The sequence below is a fragment of the Mytilus edulis genome, chromosome 11 (assembly GCF_963676685.1).
Source record: "Mytilus edulis chromosome 11, xbMytEdul2.2, whole genome shotgun sequence".
NCBI classification, from domain to species: domain Eukaryota; kingdom Metazoa; phylum Mollusca; class Bivalvia; order Mytilida; family Mytilidae; genus Mytilus; species Mytilus edulis.
Genome location: NC_092354.1, coordinates 20,430,098 through 20,447,185, shown reverse-complemented (window position 1 = coordinate 20,447,185; position 17,088 = coordinate 20,430,098). Strand labels below are relative to the sequence as shown.

Below are 17,088 nucleotides of genomic sequence, written 5' to 3'. Positions count from 1 at the left end.
ACCTAAACTTCAAACAGATTTGAAAAGAATAAAGCTCATAGATTGGGTTATAGATCAGTTGACGAGTACGTCTTTCTTGCATACGATATTTCCATAAACATGATATACTAGTATACAGGAAATACAAAAACAAATTGACGTACTCGTGAGCGAGAAAAAAAGCATGTGCTGTGTATATTTGTGCATACGATATTTCCATATATACAGGAAATAAAAAAAAAATCATGGACTTGTGAGCGAGAAAAAAAAAGCATTACTGTGTCCAACCTATATAGTTACACAGAATAGATAGAATTATGTTTAGTAATCTGGGTATGCTTATTTCTATAAAGCTCACTATAACACTAGGAAAATGTACATGGCGGGATGTCTGTAAGAAAATTGTACTGTAGAACTGTTTTAATAGGTCGTTAAGTTTAATTAGGTAATTTATATACTTTTAAAATGACCATTAGAAGTATTACTACTTTTTCTTCTTTAATCCTCTTTCTGCATAAAATGTAACATGTGCAGGTAGAAAATAAGGTAGTGTACATACTTCAGGATTGAGATTTACTCTCTACCTTTTCATACATTGACTTCTGAAAACATGTTCTACCAAACCAAATATTTCATAGAAAAATAATATCCAGCGATCAGACAAGTGTTTATCACACAGGATAATTTATTTATATTAAATAAAAAAAAAATCACACAGCTCCTTCAAACAACGTTACAAAAATAGAAACACTTATAACCCATTTACATAATGTCCGTGAAAACGTCTCATAAACAAATTTGTCATACAAGTGAGTGGTTTAGTCTGGTTTAAAACAAAGTTTAATCCATCAATTTCTTAATTAGAAAATGCTTGTATCAAGTCTGGAATATGACAGTTGTATTACATTCGTTTGGGTCTTTGATTTTGACATTTGTTGAGACATGTTCCGTATTGAATTAATTTTTGGAGTTCGATATTTTATCATTTAACATTTTTGACGATCGGAAAAAGAGTTATCCGTATGAGCGGCCTAGTAAAAATGATAGTACCAGCCTGTAGTAATAAAAGTTTTTTTTCCAAGAAACAATTAAGCGAACATCAAAAGAAGTTTGAATGAAAATTATATGATTAAGTGAAGCTAATTGAAATTAATACTGCAGGCACGTAGAACTTATGCATAATCAACAATCAGGTCACGGTCAAGGACACATACATCTTACAAACGTCGCATGTGATGGGAATGAAAAGGACATTACAGCATGTGCTAACGTTCAATGGAATACACAATGTCCTGAAAATGACATTGTTGGAGTAAAGTGCTGTAAGTATTCTTCTATCTTTATATAATTTCAGGTATTGGCTAGTTTCATTGGTTAAACCTCTGAGATAGATTGTCTTGTTTTGTTTCAATGTGTGAGTTTTCCCCCAGATTTCATAAGAAAAAAAAATATGTGGTATATAAAGATTGAAGAATAATCATGACCGTTGGTCATATTTTTTTTAAATGAACCTCATTTTAATGATAATTAATTAGTCGACGCCTAAATTTTCATAAAAAATGTTAGTTACACGTTCATTGTCAAGCATAGAAGGTCTGTTTTATTTGAACAAACATTTGCATGAGTGTCAGATCGAGTAAATATTACCCTGTTCTTGTTTTCTTGGTTTATAGAACTCAATGTTATATTTGAAAATTATCAAGTTAATCTTGAACTAAGATCAATTGGTAAGCGTTATAAAGTATATATATATTGCATGGTTCATCTAATCTTGACTCCATTGTCATATCTCATTGGTCAATGATAATTTAATACGATGAGGTCAGTTTTGTCAATAGTAGGTCAATTGTTTCAATTACTCGTTTGACAGAATTTATTTGACGTGGCCTTCGCTCATTTTCATGGTTTTTAATTTATGTAAGGTTTTCAAATTGCTTTTCAAGTTCTTGTAAACTAACAGTAATTTATAGAGTGATTGTTAAACGTCAAATGGAGAGGAATTGTTCTTGACTTTATTTTCGTGGTTTCCTCAAATTTTCAAGGTGTTAATCAACAACATTAACAGAGAAAGCACGCTCCACCGGTATAAATCCATTAACGACCGGTTTTCTGGTACGTTTTGTTCTGTTAATGACAAACTGAATTTATTACTGAAGAATAAAGAATGTCATGAGGCCCTTTTTCATCAATTAAGAAAAGATAATTCTTAACCGATATGAAATAAAATGACATACAGTTAAAAATTGCGATATAAACAGTAAAGCAAGCCGACTTCTTTTGAACGTTTACTAGCCATAGTTTGTAGTTTAAAAAGTAGAATAAGAAATTGGAAGATAACGTTGTATCCACAGCGTATATCAGACATTCATATACATGTCTTGTTCATTATTTCAATGAAGAAAGTTTAAGCGACGGTAGGACCAACTCAGAGGTGCTAATGCATGTAGTAATTGTTTCTGGAAACATTTAGACGAATGGCGAAAAACTGAAAAATATGAATTAAATGAGATTAGACAATGTGTTGATTAATTGTTGTTATGTATGAAATGACAAATATAAAAGGATAGCACAATGCGTTGACTGGAGATAAAGTTGAATTTGTAAAGCAGTTGAAATTCTTGTATAACATAGAGAAAAAATAAATCGCAATGCAAAAACCCACTATATATACTGAGTTTAAGATATATAACGGTTGAACGTATTGAATAAGAGTGAAATTTCTTTCTCTTGTCTTTCATAATGTATAGGTGTTGTACCAATCGTGTGGTCAGTTTTCCGCCGAAATGGTGGTTGGGTGGGGGTGGGGGGGGGGGAAGGGTCATTTAGTACGACAGTGCCAAAGCGGGTAGTTCTCATTTTAATCACGGGGTAAATTTTAATTTATCCAATGAGTTCCCCTTTTTGATTATTCATAAGATAAGATTGATAGGACTGGAGGGTTGTTTTTCTTTTTGGTATTATGTTGTGTGAAGTATACAGTTGTGTATAATATATACGTATGTGTTTTTAAGTGTTCATGTGTAACATATAAAAAAAACATAGCAGCGATGTTGTCGTGTATCTTTGCATTTTAATTATGAGTTTTGTATTCTTCATACTTTCACATAAAATTGAGAAAGGAAATGGGGAATGTGTCAAAGCGACAACAACCCGACCATAGAGCAGACAACAGCCGAAGGTCACCAATGGGTCTTTAATGTAGCGAGAATTCCCGCAGTATGCTATTTCCTTTAAATGTTTTTATAGGCATTCATTATCTTGGTGTGACGTACATGAGACTAGTATTATGCAGTGAATTTTAATACAGAATGCAGATTGTTACAAGAGAGTCGTTGTATTGTGCTAAATTTACCGTTTCGATCGAGAATCATGTTTAAGAACATACGAATTTTTAATTGTATATATGTACGGATCATGAATATAACCAATCAAGTCATACATTCTTGATGAACTGGTTGTTGCGATGTGTTTAAGCATATATAAACAGATAAAAGGTTGTGAAAAAAGAAACCCAAACATTCACCATTAATACATTAAGCTGTATAGTTTGCTATATTATTGTTAAATTAAATTTTAGATGCAACAGAAATACGTTTGATAAATGGTGAATCTCCATTTGAAGGTCGAGTTGAAGTGAAATATAATGGTACATGGGGAACTGTTTGTGGCGACCGATTTTCCATACATAACGCAAAAGTTGTCTGTCGAATGATTGGTTTTGAGTCTAAGTATGTCGAAAATTTAGTTATCCGATCTTCCTTATAGGAAAAATAAACCCGACAAAAAACATTCAGTACTGTTTATTACAATTAAATCAGAAAAGCAAATAGATTGAAAATAAGACTTTTTACAGACAGTTTTAATAAGTTGTCCCTGTAATTCCATATTGAAATCTTCGTTTTGCAGCTTGCCTTTAATTTTTTGTTTATTAATATAAAATGTGTATGCTCAATGTTTACTATGGTATTTTATTTCCTTTAGCAAAGATCCTACTCCTGTAGTATTGGTCATACTATTTACGGTTATATAATTTTCCTGCTTTATCAGGTTATACTAACGCACTTCCGGAAATTAAGTTAAACCTAATTACTAATGATGTATAGTAGACGATGATTCATTTGTTTTTAATAAACGATGATTTTTAATTATCCTATACTTAACTTTCCATTTCTATGTAGCAACATCCCAGCGGCAACATCATATGGAGTATACGTGTCTCAATTGATACGTTATTCTAGAGCTAGCCCAAAGTACGTTGATTTTGTTGAACGAGGAATACTGCTTTCTCAATAGTTGCTAAGAGAGGGCTATGAATCAATCACATTAAGGTCATCACTCAAGAAATTTTACGGTCGCCATCTTAAGCTGATTGGCCATTATGATAAAAGTGTGTCAAAAATGATATCTGATGTTCTTTCTCATGCAGTCATAATAACCTTCAATGTTTACCGAACTGAACAAAGAAATAACACGACGGGTACCGTATGCGGTGCAGGAAATGCTTACCCTTCCGGAGCACCTGATTTCACTCCCAGGTTTTAGTTGAGTTCGTGTTGTTTCTTATTTATTATTTATAACTGTTGATGTAAATGTCTTTTAATTTTATGCGTCTTTGTTTACTCCTTGGTTTTGATTGTTATTGGCTTTTACTACAAGTAATCCTGAGCAGAATAGACAAATATCATTGTAGTATACATTGAGAGAGTGAGATTTTTTTGCGTTTACAGATTGGTAATAAAAGATGATTATCTCAGAATATATATTTATTACCTTTTGTAGTTGTTACTTTATCATATGATCCAAGAATCATTTCAAAAAAACAATTCGTGTTGGCCCCAGTTGACTTTTAAAATGTTGATATCATTGAAAAAACTCCAAATTATCTCCCTTTGGTGCAAAAATGCCATTTTTTTTTACAGTAAAATTGAAATATCTTTTTTAATTCATCGGTGACCTATATTTTTTATTGTTGTTTTCGAATAAGCTGTACATAAACTAAATAATTGTAAAATTTAAGCGATTTCTGTAGTTTAATTCTTTTTTTATTTCGATATTACCGATATTTCTCCTATTAGTTCAACAGACAAACAGGACATTAACAAAAATGTATGCTTCTTTCGAAGGCAGATTGTGAGCTTAAATGAACGGTGAGCCCATTTTTTTATTTCATTTTTCTATTAAGTATAAGATAAAGTTCGTTTATAGAAAAATATAGAGAAATCCTATATTAAATAAAAAAAAATATTTAGACCCGCGAGCCTCCTTAATAAGATTTATTTTATTATGCGTTTTTATGTACATATTACATAAATTCTTCAACATTATCAAATGCTTCCATTCGTGTTGCTTATTCTTTGGTTTTCTATGTTATGTCACGTGAGCTGGTTTGTCTGTTTGTCTGTTTTCGTTTTTAGCCATGGCGTTGTCAGTTTATTTTTCGATTTATGAGTTTGACTGTCCCTCTGGTATCTTTCGTCCCTCTTTTATTAGTCTTTGAATTATTTTTCATAGAAATCCAATAACTTGGAACTCAGCACATTTCGGTCAAGGGAAAGGTATAATATTAATGGACAATGTTATTTGCCTTGGAAATGAAACAGACATTGCAACATGCCAATTCAATGGATGGGGACTTACTGACTGCAGTCATGGTGAAGATGTATCCGTGCAGTGTATTTCAGGTTTGGCCATTTAAAAAACATCATTATGAAAATTTATATAAATAGTTTCCCCAATTGAACTACTTCATATCTTTCACCTTGATGCCTTTTTGAACTCACAATACGGTAAGTTTTTTTTGTATCATTGCTAAAGGTCGTATGTTTGCCTATCATTGCTTGCATAAACTTCATTTGAACTTGTCTCAATGGCCATTTAACCACAGTTCCTGCATTTTAAATATAGTTATATAGAAACATTGAACAAGACATGATATTGTTGTACATGAAACGTACTTAACATACTTTAAATGTTTATCTGAAGCAATCAAATTGGTTATACATGTATAACTGAATTTTGTTGATTTAATTCGGTCACTTTAAATCAAAGTGAAATTTAACACACACTAACAACAACATGATATTCATTCATACACAACTCAGCTCTAACTAACTAAATCTAGAAAAACCTAACCTCATTTGTTGTAATTGATTTGTTAATCGTGTTGATGTTATTTTTATCATATTTCTGACACTGTATTCTATCAGTTAAATTTGTCTGCAGTGTCACTTTTTACGTTTATTTTGAAATAGATATTAAGATAAATTTAGGAAATACTAACACATACAACGCATGGGAAGGAAGACTAGATATAAGTATGGACGGCAAGCATGGAACTGTTGCTGTTAACCACTTTACACAAAACATGGCGGACCGCTTTTGCAAATACGTTGGTTATAATGAAAGGTTTGATTCTACGTGCATGATATTATTCTATAATTATACGTTATTCAGGTCTCAGACATGGAATACAATTTAACTTACACAGTTTCGGGTTTTCTTCTCCTTGAACCGAATGTGAAGTCACTGTTAACCCGAACTCAAAAATGTCGTACTTCATTATCTTTCTATAATCTGAATTACGTTTATTAAGAGATAACCCTTGCCTTAATGTATTTCCAGTATCAGATAGTTGCATATTAACATCCACACGATTCTACGTCAGAGTTAATGTTAATCTAACCATGTGTCTGTCAGGGTAATCTGAATTACGTTTATTAAGAGATAACCCTTGCCTTTATGTATTTCCAGTATCAGATAGTTGCATATTAACATCCACACGATTCTACGTCAGAGTTAATGTTAATCTAACCATGTGTCTGTCAGGGTAAGGATTCGGTCCCAGTACTTACAATCTTCAAATCTTTTTATGGTGGATTTATAGATAAATAAAATCATATACTAGTAATAAAAAAACAATGGTTGTTAAATTTAACATATGCCTAATTGTGCTTCTGTGTTACATTTGTTTGTTTTTATTTGATTAAGATGATAACACAATTGTGGCTGCTGTACCACAACTTTTGACATTTTTACTTATTGTTTTGTTCACGCATCGTTGTCATTATAATGGGAAAAAAAGTCAAATCACAAATATACTGAACTTAGGAAAATCAATTCGGAAAGTCCATAATCACATGGCAAAATCAAATAACAAAACGCATCAAAAACGAATGGACAAGAACTGTCATATTCCTGACTTGGTACAGGCATTTTCAAAAGTAGAAAATGCTGGATTAAACCTGGTTTTATAGCGCTAACCCTCTCACTTTGGTGACAGTCTCATCAAATTTGACGAGACTGTCGTACAAGTGAGAAGTTTCACTATAAAAAAAGCAAATGTAACGAAAAAGCACAAAAAGGCATACATCAAATTTAACAACCTCATTTATAGCTTTTTTATTATAAACTTTGTTTATCTATGTAAATCCACTGATAAAGGATTGAGGTAGCACAATACAAAGATTTTTTTACATCCAATCTCCAACTTCTAAAATGCTGTAACTTTCTTAAAACTGCATATAGTTTAATAAAAGAGGTATATATGTCATTATAATTGAAAAAAAAGTAAAATTACAAATATACTGAACTTAGGAAAATCAATTCGGAAAGTCCATAATCACATGGCAAAATCAAATAACAAAGCATATAGTTTAATAAAATAAAATCAATTCGGAAAGTCCATAATCACATGGCAAAATCAAATAACAAAGCGCATCAAAAACGAATGGACAAGAACTGTCATATTACTGACTTGGTACAGGCATTTTCAAAGTAGAAAATGGTGGATTAAATGCAAATTGGATGCAAATGAACGTCATAGAAGTTATTATAACGTAAAGTGATGTAATTGTTGTTTCAATGTTGTAATTTATTCCAATGAAGAAGGCCGTAATGGCCGAAACGTATGGGAATTTGTGTTATAGTTTTTAAATCTATATATATATCGATAAAAGATTAATCTTTTGAATGAATGCAATATTTTTGTTATGCAATTATTATGTAATCAATTATTATGCAATTTATGGCAAAATCATGGTCAGTTCACTTGAATGAATTTAGCTCTTTCATCTCTATAGCTACACAAGAAATTTTAACGTTATCTCAAGCAACACAGCAGGAGCTACAAAAGGGTGTCTCAAATTCTCCTATCGTATTCCATTCTCTCATTAATTTGTAATTAGTGTAAACATCCCTACCACATAAAAGAATGTAATGTATGATGTGTAAAATTTGATCTATACATTCTATCCAAAATCTGAGGCACCTTTTTGTGGATAATGGCTCAAGGAAAAACATATAATGAAATCATCTCTCTACGGGGATCCATGAAGAAGATAATTTCAATTGAAAGTGGAAATTTCTTGTAAAATTTTGTAGACACAGTTATCATTATAATTGATTACATAATTGTTGTATAATATTAACATTGCATTATTAATGAAAGAGTAATCTGTTAGCTATCCATAGATACCAGTTTTATAAATTTTCAAGCATTATAAAGAAAGTTACAGTATTTTAAACCTCGGGAATTGGAGGTATGAAATCTTTGTATTGTGCTACCTTTTAAAGAACTGAGACCGAATCCTTACCCTGACAGACACATGGTTTGATTAACATTATCTCTGACGTAGAATCGCACGTTTGACGTCACACAGGTAAATAAGAAATTATTTTGTTGTTCAAAGCATGAACAGAATATAATGTATAATTCTTTAAGGCATATCCTCTGCAGAATCTAAATTACTTTCATTTACGGGTTGCGCACGCACAGTGTGTGTAATGGTTACTAAACACAGGTCAATATACTAGTAGGTCATATGAATAAGGCGGTCGTTGCAGGGATATATTTTCTACCATAAAATATTACATGTTGGTGGTTAAAACTCTAAAAATCTTCTTTATACCTAATGAAATGACAATTGAAATATAATATTTCTTTATTATTCAGTATTTTTGTTTAAAATTCGGCACTTTGAGATTTAGTAAAAGTCATAGCTACTATCCTTTTAAAATTCAATTGCCTACTATTGAAGACTACTCATAATTGTCACCCTTTGTAATTCTCTTATATTATTTTACTGGGATGTAGATTAACACTTTAATTGTCATGTAGTAATGTTCGTTAAGATCGACGTTACCGCGTTTACATTATGGTAAAAACAAATGAAAATACCCTGGCTATTTCCGAAATATTCTTATATCTCTGTGTCGTTATCCTATGCTATAATTGAATACATTTTGTAATTCTGACCAACAAATTCCCAATTCACTGTAACGTTTGTTATTAACAAAGAGATAACTCTAAAACAACTGAAATTTTTTGAGCGGCCATATTACTATAGTTACATGCTTTATTCAAATATTATATAAATATAGCCTTTGTATGAGGTCGATACAAGGATATATTGACCTGAAAGAAGTATATTGACTGAGGACGAAGTCCGAGGTCGATATACTTCTTTGGGTCGATATATCCTGTATTGACCTCATACAAAGGCTATATTTGTTATATTATTAATTTCCGACCATATTTGTATCAAAATCGTCATTGAGGTTTGTTGGAATTTTATAAATATTACATCAATTTGTCTCCTTGACAATAACAACATATTAGTTAATTGTTATTTAATTTTTTTTTTTTTGGACATCTTATGTATTTGAAGATTTTTTCCGTCAAATTATTGATCACAGATATCATGTGTTTCAAAACGTTTAACAATATCCTGAAATTTCTTTACCACTGTGTATCATCGCCACCGGAAATTGGGTACTAACAAAGCGGAGAGAAATAGAAAAAAAAGTAAACAAGTTAAGAATTCATTCAATTTAAAGCATTTCCATTCATTTGATGAGGGTGCCGCTTAAGAAATGATTTTCTGGTATATAATTCTTTAAAGTATTAGGCCGATAAGTACAAAACTAATACAAGAATTTGTGTGATACTCCAAAACTTGCCACTTAGTACCGGAAAATTTTGAGGTCGATCGTCCTCTGTCGCCCCATTCTCAAGATATTGAACTGTTTTTCATTATTTTTTCAGACACGTTTTTAGATAATAATAGTGTGGCATCATATTTACTGAAATTTGTTGTCAAAAACATGTTTTTAAAAGAATATGGACAAAAACATTGTGTGTTTGTTGTACGGCGAATTGCAGGACGTTGTACGGCGAATTGCAAAATAACAACTTCTGTCTATACGGCGTCTTGCAATTTATAATAATGTTAAGAGGAAAGGAAATTAATCACTGTTTAAATAATATCAAGTGACGATATTTTGTTGATATCAAAGCTTTACAGGCTTACAAATATACAAAATGTCGTACTTATCAAATATTAATAAATATATGCCGTTAATTTAGTTCAGAAGTCCTCGTTGCGTACCGCTTTTCGATTTTCAACAACGAAAACTCGTACCTTATACATGTTATAGTTGGCTATAAAAAGCACCGACCGAAAAATGTGGAAGGACTCAACAAGAAAACTAAGGGCCTAACTTATAACAAAACAATTTATGAAAACAGCAAATAAGATCATAGATGAAGCAACGACAACCATCGAACCACAGGATCGAGAATTCGAACAGACACATAAAAAAAATTTATTATCTAATTTCTGAAACGATTCATTTGTAAAAAGAAAAAATAGGAAAATAATTTGTTTTCATCGAAAGTAAGGAGAAAAAAATCGTGAATTGCATTTACAATTAATTTTCTTGTCAGTTTCTTTTTGAAAATATATAATGTGTATACATCTTAAATGCTGTCAAGCAAATGGTAGTTTGATTTAATGCATAATTAGATGGTGGTGGTGCTGGTTTTTTTTTTTTGGGGGGGGGGAGGGTAGAGGGTCCGTGAATATGTTAACAACACCTCGATTTTGACAAAACAGTTAACAACAAATTTTAAATACTGATAAGAGTTAACAACAACTAATTTACCCTTTTTCCAAACGAACACAAAAGCAATGAAAAGGGAAAGTGCATCTCTTCAATCTTTTCAAAAGTTTGAAAACCACTGTACAAATTCGCAGAAATGCCAAGCTCCATAAGGAATCTTTTATAAAGCTGACTAATTTTCAGAATACACACGCAAGTACCTTTTTTTTATTGACACATGAACAGACAATTGAACGGACGGAAAAGCAGACGGAGTGATTGACTCCAAGAAAAAGGACACTACATGTATTTTATAAATAATCGAACATGCTCCAAACAGCAAAAGGGATTCTTCTTCTGGTTATGTATATTGTTGAGTAAATGTTTTATGTCAATCAGTCGTAGCAAACTTTGGTTATCGTCAAGACGTAGGAAAGTGTAACAAACAGATAGAATGAGTGAATACTATAGGGCGCAAACATTATTTTTTTTTAAGGCGGGGGCTCTTATAGAACATGGTTACATCTCAGTCAGGGTATTCATACGACTCATTGCTTAAATAATTTTATTAAAAGAAATTGCGAAGGTTTACTGATTTTTATTTTAACTCATCAAAACCAGTGTATAAATCAGAAAGTAACGTGTAAGGTGTCACAAGTAGAAGCACTCTTTCATCTCCAAGTCCTTTTTAACAACTCTGAGTTGATATATAAAAAGCCTAGGCCCATCTTTACATTTCTGAAGTCTTAGACTAGAAAATTTGACATCAATTTGAGAACCAAGTCCTTATTTTCAGCCTCTTCTACCAGGCCAAACTGTTCAGTTATTTTACGAATTGCAAATTGAAAAGGTACTTTATTTTTCACAATTCCGTCCAGGTACTCTGGGTCAATATAACTTATCAAACATTCCATATACATCTAAATTATTTACATCATAGGACTGACCATGGTTTTAGCTGGATAAGAAGTGGCTTTTCCTTTTAACGTTTTGGATACATTGCAAATAGAAGTCAGAAATAACTTCATTGGTTAGACATATAAAGAGAGGCATGAGATATTCCTACGTGTTTAACACTGCCGCATTTGTTGCACATGCGTGACCCAACTTGAGTCCGTAACCTTTGCTATATAGTCTATGTTTTTAGTTCATTTTTTAAATTTTGGTTCATTTAGTATATGTTTCAAGAAACAAACATTGAACTTCTATCCTCTTTTTTGTAGTTAAATGATTGCTCACTTATGAGACAGCTTCAGGTATACCAATACACAGTTACAAGTTTAGTTTCGCATTATAGCCATGGTAAATTTTCTAAATATGAAAGTTTTTGTACAATTGAATTGATTTTTAGATAGTTGATAGTTGAATAATAAAATAAAAGCCTTCATAGTGGGTTTATATGAACATTTAGATTGTTTTTAACATGTTTTATAAGTCATTTTGTATTGTTTTTCAACAAAGGTTTGATGCTCGATCTTTTCAATTCAACTTTATGGAAAAAACCAGCAGAAATGCATATGATTTTTTTACCTCTTGATAGATATATGTCTATGGTTTCAGGAAAGGTATCACTCTTAATGATTGAAATTTTCCTTTGGACCAAGTTTTTGAGATTTTTGTGACATGTTCAACCTCCTATTTTGCATTATTTGGTATCAAATAAATGCTGATTGTTGCCATTTCACTGTGCTTAAACGGCCGTGGGTAACTTAAGTTACCCACAGCCCAAGATGGAGCCGCCTGGCTTCGGTTAGGAAGTTTGCTCCTATATAATTACAATACCATGCATACAAAAGAAATGTTCAGTAATTAAAAAGTTATATAAATCTTTTAGGGAAACTTTGCAATGTAAAACGTGGTTTGTTACTACAAAATAAACGATTACAGCACGATTTTCCAAAACACTTATGATGTCCGTAACTTCAAAACAACTTGTCCGTAACTTTTTTCCTCGTACCAATAGGGATGTCCGTAACTTTAGGATGATGTCGGTAACTTTCAAAGAATCTTTATTCGTAGATGTAATTATAAAAAAAAGAAATGATTAATAAAAAAAATATCGAACTCCTAGGAATATTCAAACGGGAAGTCCTTTATAGAATGGCAAAGCCAAAAGCTTAAGTTACCACACCAAACGAATGGAAAACAACGGTTATATTCCTGCCTTGGTGCAGGCATTAAAAAGTAAAATTACAAAAATATTGAACTCTGAAGAAAATTCAAAAAGGAAAGTCCCTTATAAAATGGAAAAATCCAAAGCTCAACCGAATGGATAACAACTGCCATTTTCCTGACTTGGTACAGGCATTTTCTTATGTAGAAAAGTGTACGGCAAAATTAATGCATCTTACATTCTACTGGCTTTATAGATTGTTAACTGCTTAAGTTTTAGATGATAAATCATGACATGCAGGTTATAAATCTCACCATTTCCAACTGTAGAAATTACATTAATAGTGAACATATGAAAAGGACCTTAGGAGAACAAGTTCGGAGGTCAATCCTTAGCAGAAATACATAGATGAATCGGTCCAAACCTCTCAAGAAGAAGTGTATGATTTGATACCCGATCTTATTAAATCCCTGAGGTCAATGAAACTTTTAGAATATTTTAAATCTACTTTTATTGCTATAATAATCTGAATCCTGTTCAACAATATAGCTTTCCATCTATTTCTAGATATTGGCACTTTCTTTTCTCACAATCAACAACACATCACACTAGATATAGTGAAGAGACCATACTTTTTTGGCTAACAATTCAGAAATTATTTAAAGAAAAGGATATCAATTCTTCCGCGGCTATACCGACCAAGGACTCATCAGTGAACAATCTATAAAGCTAGAAGAATGTTAGATAAATTTCGCCGTACCGTAAGATCCCGATTTATCCCGGGAATAATTTTTTTTTTAAAATTTAACGGAAAATCCGTGACACTCTGGTTTGCTTTTTTTCTTGTTTAGTTTGAAGCATATTGTTATTGTATAAATCTATGTAATAATATAAGGGGTTTGATAGTGTTTATTGTCCTTTAAGTGTTGAAATTGTTAATTTTTACAATTTTGAAAAAAAGTTACCCACATCCGAAAATAAAGTTACGGACAGTCTGATTATTTTTTACTTATAAGTTACGGACATCTTATGCATTTTTCAAAAGTTGGCCTTGCGCTAAAATGAAGTCAAAATTAACAAATTTGAAGTGATGGTAAGTGATTTCTTTATTCAAAAGTCCTATCAATATTTACATAGATCATGAAAAACGTTGCAAAAAGTAGATTTCGTATCAACTATCATCTCAACAAGTTTATAGTCCGCCATCTTGGGCTGTGGGTAACTTAAGTTACCCACGGCCGTTTAAGCACAGTGTATTTGTTGCCGTTAGTTTTCTCTTTTGAATTGTTTAACATTGTCTTATCGGGGCCTTTTATAGCTGACTATGCGGTATGGGCTTTGCTCATTCTTAAAGGCCGTACGGTGACCTATAGTTGTTAATGTTTGTGTCATTTTGGTCTTTTGTGGGTAGTTGTCTCATTGGCAATCATAACACATCTTCTTTTTTTATGGTTTCACAAAAAAAGTGATTATATTTCACCATTATTATTATTGGAAATCAAATCTATGGACGATTCTCTTTCCATAAAAAGGACAAAAACAGTTTAACATAAAAAGGTAATCCCCCCCACCTCAGATATTTGAACTTTACACTTTTTTTCTTTGAAAGTACGGTAAATTACTATTCTAAAATAAGCAAGTTGCCATACAGTTGAAAACAAGTTGCCATACAGTAAATTTGTCAACACGAGCAAGTTGCCGTATCCTAGACTTTATTTTTTATGGTCTATATTCTTTAAAATACATCTTTTTGACAACAAATTTCAGTAAATATGATGCCACACTATAATAATCTAAAAATGTGTCTGGAAAAATAATGAAAAACAGTTCAATATCTTGAGAATGGAGCGACAGAGGACGATAGACCTCGAAATTTTCAGGTACCAAGTGGCAAGTTTTGGAGTATTACACAAAATCTTGTATTAATTTTGTACTTATCGGCCTAATAATTTAAAGAATTATATATCAGAAAATCATTTCTTAAGCGGCACCCTCATCAAATGAATGGAAATGCTTTAAATTGAATGAATTCTTAACTTGTTTACTTTTTTTTTTATTTCTCTCCGCTTCGTTAGTACCCAATTTCCGGTAGCGATGATACACAGTGATTACATGACGTAACAAAGTATATCGGTTTTTAGATATTCTAAAAATAACCGTGCGATATGCATTTTGCCGGTCAATATGCTTTTTGCTATACGCCGTTTTCTCTCTACCTTCGAAAATATAGTTTAACATGTGACTATGCCTAAACGAATCAAATTTGTTAAATAATACGAATTAATAATATTATTAGGTCTTTCCACTTTTCTGTGGAAAGACCTATTGTTTTTCTTCTGATTATTTTTTTTTTTTTTTTCTTCCGCCTAATTTTGTTCTTGCGATAAACATTTGTTTCGCAATATGTCGCTTAGATATTTTGTATATGATATCGAACAGTTTATGCGCTTTTGAAATTTACCCTGTGTAAACAAATACTTTTCTTTGTAGGAGTTATCTCCCCAAACACTGTTTTCCTTGTTAGCGCATCTCCTTCGCAACCGTAAAAGATTATGACAAATTTATTTTACAAAATTGCTCGTTATATCCTTCGCATGATTTGTCCTATTTTGACCGAAGCGATATGACCGCTCCATATGAGAGTTATTTCCCCTTATGCATCTGATATAAGTGATATGAATTTCTATCTTATAAACCATAAGTGATAGAGACCTAGGATCTTTTGATTTGAGGTCCTTGGTCCCAAAAAATGAAAATTAGGTCAAGGTCAAAGGTCAAGGTCATATTTTAATATTTGAATTTGGCTTATTTTCACTTATATCCAAAGACTGTATAAGATATCAACAAATTATTTTTACTAAATTGTTAGTTGCGACATGTCGTAAGATGTAAATTTTGATTGCAAGCGTACGTTGAATGTGAAAGGGAGTTTTCTCCCCTCTTGTATTAAAAAATACGCGTTTGGTGATATAACTCATTAACTAAATATAATTAAGACCTATGGTCTTTTGATTTGAGGTCCTTGGTTTATGACCTTGAAATTGATCTCAAGGTCATAGCTTAATTTGACGTTCTATATTTTGACCTTTGCTTTTATTCTATATGTATACATGATAAAGATATACAACTTTTAGAAAAAGGTATCAAGCCATTTAACCTTGAAAAAAAACAACCGGAAGTGACCTTTTGTAAACCGGAAGTAGCTATTTTTTGTACTTTATTAATATAAAAGTATATAGAACCAGATATTTTTGGAATCGGTTTCAAGTAAATATTTAAATATAATCGGAAGTAACATTTTTCAAACCGGAAGTAACAAATTATCTCCCTTATTTAAAAAAAAATGTATGGAAACAATATATTTTTGGAATCAGCTTACTAGGAGCTATCATTTGACAATTGAAATGACATTTTAAACTTAGTTTCACAACTTTTCATATCAAAAAGGATGGAAAGACCTTCAATTGTTCTCTGAATTATTTTTTTTTTTCTTCCGCCTAATTTTGTTCTTGCGATAAACATTTGTTTTGCAATATGTCGCTTAGATATTTGGTATATGATATCGAACAATTGATGCGCTTTTGAAATTTACCCTGCATAACCGAAAACTTTTCTTTGTAGGAGTAATCTCCCCAAACACTGTTTTCCTTGTGAGCGCAACTCCTTCGCAAACGTAAAATATTATGACAAATTTATTTTACAAAATTGCTCGTTATATCCTTTGCATGATTTGTCCTATTTTGACCGAAGTGATATGAATGCTCCATACGAGAGTTATTTCCCCTTATTCATTTGATATAAGTGAATTGCATTTCTAACTGGTAAACCATAATTGATAGAGACCGAGGATCTTTTGATTTGAGGTCCTTGGTCCAAAAAAATGAAAATTAGGTCAAGGTCAAAGGTCAAGGTCATATTCTAATTTTTGAATATGGCTCATTTCCACTCATTTCCAAAAAACGTTTAAGATATCGACAAATTATTTTTTCTAAATCTTTTGTTGTGACATGTCGTAACACGTAAATTTTGATTGCAAGGGTACGTTGAATGTGAAAGGGAGTTTTCTCCCCTTTGGTATTTAAAAATACGCGTATGGTGATATAACTCATTAACTAAAC

At 31.7% G+C, this 17,088-nt stretch overlaps 1 protein-coding gene across 2 annotated transcripts in view; it reads left to right on the top strand.

Moving 5' to 3' along the window:
- Nucleotides 1–17,088, top strand: part of LOC139494665 (scavenger receptor cysteine-rich type 1 protein M130-like) — an 86,927-nt gene that overhangs the window by 16,152 nt on the left and 53,687 nt on the right. For both annotated transcript variants that reach the window (XM_071282827.1, XM_071282826.1), the window contains 4 exons: nucleotides 1,141–1,301; nucleotides 3,557–3,707; nucleotides 5,491–5,660; nucleotides 6,231–6,384. In XM_071282827.1, the coding sequence (XP_071138928.1) occupies nucleotides 1,141–1,301; nucleotides 3,557–3,707; nucleotides 5,491–5,660; nucleotides 6,231–6,384 (636 nt within the window). The remainder of the gene's footprint in view (nucleotides 1–1,140; nucleotides 1,302–3,556; nucleotides 3,708–5,490; nucleotides 5,661–6,230; nucleotides 6,385–17,088) is intronic.